Consider the following 7,299-nt stretch of genomic DNA (forward strand, 5'->3'; position numbering starts at 1 on the left):
TGTAAGGTAATACTACTTTAAGTACTGTAGGTTTGGTTGCAAAATAGGAACATGGGTGGCACGTGAGTAACAACTGTATATTAATTCTGCAAAAATAATCATTTGAAAAGAGCCAATACAGCTGTAGGGAAAGAAATATGTACTGCATTTTTTTCCATTGGACTTTGGATTGGGCCCCATTTATCAGGCGAAGATAAATGGCGATTTGCCCTTGGACATAGATCAGTTGCATTGCTCGAAAATGACATTGGCAAGATAGCATCTGTTCAAAGAACTCTCTGCAATCCATAAATGTTTATGCAATACATGTGGTTAAAGAGCAGCAAGAACAAGGTCTGCCTGTTCTATTAAATGCCAGTAAGGCTGCATTCCTTAACTAGGAAACTAATCCCATTTTGCAATCATGGAATCCTGTGGATGATACTGCTGTTAAACTAGTAATGAAAAGGTTTGAAGCATGTTCTGGTTACTGCTGCAGATGAAACTGATATTGACACTCCTATCTCCACAGCATTGCGAGATTTCAGGGGGTTCCAGGCACTTACCCCAGGGCCCATTTTCCCTTTGGTCTTTGTTATATGGTTTATTTACACATATATACAACTTAGTCTAGATTGTGGGGAAACAGCACTTTCACATGCCAAAGGAGTCCTGTTCCTCCCATTGCTGCAGCCTTGGATTCCAAGAAGCTCCAACCATCATTCAGTCAAACCTTGATTAATTCTAACTTTCTGAACCCAAGAGTTACGGGTGACTTGCACTCACAAACTCTGGCACCCAGAACCTATAACAATGTAATGGTTTAGACCCAGAGTGTCCCTTCAGCAAGCTCCTTCTGTTCACAGGTGAGACTGAGATCCTACAGAGGCTTAGTAAGACCAAAGCCGGTTGAGTTTTGCATCCTGTTTTCCACCGTGGCCAAGCAGATGCCCATGAAAAGCTCACAAGCAGGACGTCAGGGCTTTTCAGAGCAGTTTTTCAGGATACACAGGTGTCTGCAGGGGAGTGGAGAAATATGAGAGAATTGTGTTTCTCTCCCTCCCTACTTCCTCCGGCAGGAGGGTCCCATGAGTGGAGTTTCTGGATCCAAGTCAATGACAATATTTAAATGAGCTGAATTTTACAACTTGGCTTCCGTGGCTATGAATCGGCAGTATCAGCAATGTATGAAGCTAAGAGGGACTTCCTTGATAAGGGGAGCGGATCTGCATTAAGGCTTCTCTGTTAGAAAGCAAAATAACCTTAAAATAGTCCTTTTAAAAATACCATATTTTTTGCTCTATAAGACGCACCAGACCACAAGACGCACCTAGTTTTTGGAGGAGGAAAACAAGAAAAAATATATTCTGAATCCCAGAAGCCAGAACAGGGATCGCTACACAGTGAAAGCAGCAATCCCTCTTGCTGTTCTGGCTTCTGGGATAGCTGCGCAGCCTGCATTCACTCCATAAGACGCACACACATTTCCCCTTACTTTTTAGGAGGGAAAAAGTGAGTCTTATAGAGCAAAAAATATGGTAAATAAATTTCCTGACCATGTTGTTTCAAGTCATCTGTCCACTTTTTACAGATAAGAAAGCTGACTGTACAATTACAATGGCTGACGCCGATTTGCTGGCTCTGATGACTGGCAAGATGAATCCGCAGACAGTAAGTGAAATTCAGGGGAAGTGCCATTATCCTCCTAGTTTAATTGTTCTACAGGCTTATTTTATAGCAGAAAACTAATGAGAACAACCTGTGTTCCTTTTCCTCCCAAGTTCTTTAGGCTGAATGATGGTTGACTTAATTCACCACCTGTTCACATCAGAATTGCTGCAGATGGGCAAACACAGGCTATTTTCATTAAAAGTGTTTCCAAAGCATTTGGCAAAGCCCTTAGCTGGCAGTCACTTTTGTGCAGATGGAAATGTTCCTTTTCGAAAAGGCTTTTTTATTATTAGTTGGCTTGATTTACAACATTGTTTCTTCAGTATGAACAAACAGAAAATTCTCCTCTGAGGTCACTAATGCCAGTGATAGAACTCTGTGTGATTTCTGTCCAATAATAAAAACTGTTGCCAGTCAACATGGTGCCCTCTAGATCTTGGTGGACTTAAGTCCCATCATCCATGATTATTGGCCATGCTGGCTGGGGCTGATGGGAGTTGGAGTCCAACAACACCTGGAGGGCACCATATTGGCCATTTTGAACAGTGGAAGCTTTCGTCAATGTGTAGACAAACTAGCAGCTTTTTCTCATTGGCTGCATTCACACCTCATGGTATGCCAAGTTTTGTTTGTGGGTTACTGATTGTGGTTTATTTTGGAGAAGCAAACCATGAGCACTGGTTTGCATGTCAGAGTTGGCCAAGGCCTGTAACTCAATTGCAATTCAAGTGTTCAATAGTGCACCACTAGTTCACAGTCAGGGCATTGTTTATGTTCTACAATGACATGCAGAAGGGGCCACTGTGTATCTCAAAGTCATGTAGTCATCACAGATGACTAATCTATATGCAATTCTATATGCATTTGATCTTTTTCTCCTTTTTCATATATGTTGTCTGTGGAAAGTTTTGCACACATTTATAGAAGGCAATCTAAAATTTAAAATATTTTATGGCAGTCCCTCAGATTACTTGGATTTGAACCTGGAAGAAGTGATCCAAGGAGGAAAAATAAGAAGCATTTACTTGGAAAATGTAATTCAATCTCTTTTTAAATTTCTTCTAGGCTTTCTTTCAAGGCAAATTGAAGATTTCTGGGAACATGGGCATGGCTATGAAGCTACAGAACCTACAGCTTCAACCGGTCAAAGCTAAACTTTGAACCACCGACTTCAAGATGCAATTTAGATGTGCACAACGTGTTTAATATATATATAAAAACTAAGCAGGAACTAGATGTTGGAAGTAGCATGGGACAGGTTTTCTGAATAGGTGTGATCAACTCTAGCTTTCCTGAGGCCTCTGTTCAATGGAAATTTTGGCACTGTGTTCCATAAATCAGCCTAAACGATCACAAATGAATAAAATATTAGTGATTGGCATAGCCTTAGACTGTTTATAATGGTTAACACCAGCATGATGTATAACAAGCCCTGATTTTATCCCACCTGAAACCGTTGTGGTTTTTTTTTTTTTTAATCTAAATCAAGGGATCAGCCTCCCATAAATTCTTGTGAAGTTTAAAAAGTAGGGAGAGTGATATAGAATATCACCTGTTTGGCAAAACAATTCTTAAACAATTTCATTTGTATCTTAAGAATACTTCCATAGCAGCTCAAAGAAATACTGTTTTACTTGGGTTGGGATCCAGAGAACTATTTTAGGTAGGCCCTAGGGCTTGGACATACTCAAGTGAGGTTCTTTCCTTCTTTCTTTCTTTCTTTCTTTCTTTCTTTCTTTCTTTCTTTCTTTGAGTAACAGGCACACACACACATGCCTGTCATATCAGACTGCTTTTGAAACATTACCTGGTTTCGAAGGTGGTGATATTGTGGGTGAATGCTGTAGAAACAGAACTCCAAAGCTCCCATAGGTGAGGAGAACTATATTGATTTCTTTGGATCCTAGCCTTCATTGAATAGAATTTCCAAATTCCCATATGAAGGGTTGTTTTATCGAATTGGAAATCAGATGGTTCGCATTAATTGCAATAACATTTAATTGTAGTGCTTTCTCCGTAACATATACTTACAAGGGTAAAGGGTAGCACTTTTTAAGCATTTGTTTGGTTTTAACTGTGCTATACAGAGTTCTGGAAACTGATGATTCTTTAATAAATTCATATATAAATACTATTCATTTTTAAGTCATTCTGTTTGGCAGTTATGTGTTCTGATCTGAAAGTTTCCATACTAAATTTAAATCAATTCTTCAGTTTGAGCTGGGGTTTTTTGGGCAATTTTTATTTGATAATAACAGAGTGCACAGTACATAGAAGTTGCATGGTTAAGATCAGATGACACTGGAATGAATGTATGCAACATTTGGTTCAACAGACTCTTACTTTCGTGTTAGCATGGAAAGCCACTGCAGTGCTTTGTAGATTATGCAGGCCTCTGTGTTACAGTTCATGGAGTAGGCTATTCAAAACTGAAACTGCAATGTAGGCCAGTGAAATGAGTTGTTTTTCCTTCTGTTCTGCTCTAAACAGCAGCCCAGGGTCAGAAGTCAAATGCGTCTCTTAAATGTTATTCCACATTGAAATACCTCTGGAATCCCTAAGCATTTCTACATTCTGTGCTTTAGTAATCCTCTTGCCAAAAACATATCCCTGCTGCTGCTCTGACAGGTGTGATGTGTATATATATCCTTTTCTTTTAATGCCTTTGCGTTGTATAATTATGAGAATCTTGGAAAAAGAGAAACTGTACTCAGTAGTAGACCATATATTATGGTAAATTGAAAACAGATGTGTATAAACAGAATGTTTCAGCAGAAAAATACCTGTCTTCATGTTAGGTAGAGAATGTAATGGACTCAGGAACCAGCTGTTTAGCATAGTTTAAATTGTATTTTTAGGCACCTGATAGCCATGTTCCACCTAAAGACACATGAATTTGAGACTAGAAAATGACTGAGTCTCCTCCTCTGTAATTTAATGGAAACATGGTTGGTTTTGTCACACAAATTTATATATTATGATTCGGGTATTTGTATATCAGTGCAGAACTTGGTGTGAAGCAACAGTAAGACCATGGCTTGGGATGCTGCCTACTGCATTACAGAACTAGGATGGCCACTTTTCTTAGGTTAAATTTGACCACACATTTTTGACCCTGGTAAATAACAAGGGTGTCCTTATACCAACTGAAGTCAGATTCACATGAAGTTTGTGCCTCACATCTTTATTTCATTTTCTAGCCTCCTAAAGTGATAATAGTGATGGGAACCCAACATGTTGAAGTTCATGTGCCTCTAAGCGCAAACATCAGGTTCCAAAATTTTAAGCTAGCAAAAGATCATTTTGAATAGTAATTTAACTTATAATTCAGTGCAGCCTGAATCCTGCTTGGATTTTCTGTTATGCTCTGGCGGAATTAAAATTTGCTTAACTTGATATCCCCTTTAAATTACTATGAGATAGAGTTGATTACATGGGTATTATCAGCATAATTCTAGATTCTTTTAAAAAATATAACTCTACCCTACCCTTTGGCATAGCTGCTTCCACGCAGCTAGCAAAGTACTAAAACATTAGTATTAATTTGCATCCTCAGGTGTCTTCCCTATAAAGAGTGGTGTGAAACAGGGCTATGTTCTCACCTCAACTCTTTGTTATGTTCTTCTGCCTGTTGCTCTCCTATTCCTTCAGCTTGTCTGAAGACGATGTGTACTTCTTTTCTGTTCAACCTGGCATGTCCTCCATGCCAAGACAAAAGTGTGGCGGGTTCTTGTCCAAGAGATGTGGTTTGCAGATGATGCTGCCTTGACAGAAGGAAGCTCCGAGGAGGCTTTTTAGAGACGCATCAACTGTTTTGCCCAAGCCTGCATGGAGTTCCGCCTCACCATCAGCCTGACAAAGATGAACATTCTAGGTCAGGATGTCACCAGCACTCCATGCATCATCATGAATGACCACACGGTTGAGATTTTGTTGTCCTGGGCTCCACCATAACCTCTCCATCGATACTGAGTTGGACAAGCATAGGCAGCTACAGCAATGGCTTGCCTCTCCAGAAGGGTATGGGAGAATGTGATGCCAATATCCAAAACCAAGATGAAGGTCTACCATACTTCCATGTTGAGCACACTGCTTTATGGAAGTGAATTGTGGGGAGCTTACACTGCTAGAAGCAATGTCTCAATGCCTTCCATATGCACTGCATCAGCAAGATTTTGGGCATCACAGGGTCTCAACAAAGATACACTCTCCCAAGCCAACATTGCCACCATGTTATCCGATGTCAGCTCAGACACAATACTGTACTGTACTTTGCAGTGAAAACAGCTAATGTGTTTGGGCAACAGTGATTAAGTAGTAAGAGACTAAATATGAAGGTGTATGTACAGGCTTTGAGGTGCTTGGAATCGCTGAAGAACAGACTGAATTATTTTGCTTAAAGCTGTGCACAGCTCTTGACAATCTAAACCTATGTTCACATTAAGCAGAGAAAATGTAAGGAACCACTCACTGAGGTGCTTTCTACCTATATATTTTGAGAGGAAGAAACTGCATTTAAAGCTGGTAGAGCTTTTTTTTTTTAATTCTGGCAAAACAAATTCTTGTAGATTTTTCTGATGGGGAGACCTTACTATGTCAAAGTCTAAAAGCTTCAATTATAAGCTTTCTTTTCCTTTCAACATGTATGCTGATATGGTCACCAATATTTGAGTAAAAGCATCTTTGTAGCAAAAAGCTATTCTTTCTGGTTGTGATAAAAGTGCCAACTTGGGTGTTAAAGCTACTCATTCAACAGGGACAAGTAAGATTTCCACATGTGGAAGACAAACACTGAAAACAAATCCCATGTAGTCTGGAACCAATTTGTGTAATCCTTCGCAAACACAAACAGATGTGCCACTTGTCCAGGCGGCACTAGAGTTTAGCTTGAAGTCTCTGTAACTTGTGAAAAGTGGCAGCTTAAAATGCTGGACACCTTTGGCCTTGGTTGTGCCACAGCTTGGCATTCTGCTCTAAAGGTGTTGTAAAGGTGGTCAGTGTTGGTACAACAACTGTGGTAGAAGACCCATTCTCAACCTCAGAAAAATAGCATTATTCAATCTGCCAAATAACCATCTTCATCTCTTAATCCTATGTGGTAGAGACTTATGCACAGCAACCGATTATTGCCCACTTCACACATTAGGAAAGACTAATTCTTTGCCTAACACATTTTTTGCAGCTCTGTAATGTGTCTTCCTTCCACACAATAAATCAGATGTAGTCATTTGCCCAGGAACTCAGCCAATTTCACACTAGCGCTCTTCAAGCATTCTGCAATCCGTTGGAAGAGAGGTTTCAGAACCCATTTGGTACTTCTTGAGGTAGTGATATCGTCCCTGTTATAAACTTGTAAGACCTGTTGCCATGGCAGAAGCAAAAGTATGCAGCACACTTTATGTATGCAAAATGAGAGGTGTGTTTAAAAAACAAAAAACAAACTCTCAAGTAAACTAGGTGCTGTTGACTCAAAACTGACCATCAAAATATAGTGGAACCTCTGCTTTCAAACTTAATCCATTCTGGAAGACAGTTCAACTTCTGAAACGTAAACCGAAAACTCAATACAGAAGCCTCAATACAATAGGGAAACTTAAAGCAGAAGCCGCATAGCAAGTACGGCTTCAGAAAATCATTCAAAAACTGGAG

The 7,299-nt window shown here is 39.7% G+C and overlaps 1 protein-coding gene across 1 annotated transcript in view; it reads left to right on the plus strand.

Moving 5' to 3' along the window:
- The window catches only part of SCP2 (sterol carrier protein 2), a 28,549-nt gene extending 24,765 nt beyond the window's left edge, over positions 1–3,784 (plus strand). Inside the window, exons 15-16 of the mRNA XM_083448143.1 lie at positions 1,571–1,650; positions 2,716–3,784. Of these exons, the coding sequence (XP_083304269.1) occupies positions 1,571–1,650; positions 2,716–2,811 (176 nt within the window). The 3' untranslated portion in view covers positions 2,812–3,784. The remainder of the gene's footprint in view (positions 1–1,570; positions 1,651–2,715) is intronic.
- Positions 3,785–7,299: the final 3,515 nt, after the last annotated feature.

Source organism: Podarcis tiliguerta, assembly GCF_965153285.1.
Source record: "Podarcis tiliguerta genome assembly, chromosome: 6".
NCBI lineage: Eukaryota > Metazoa > Chordata > Lepidosauria > Squamata > Lacertidae > Podarcis > Podarcis tiliguerta.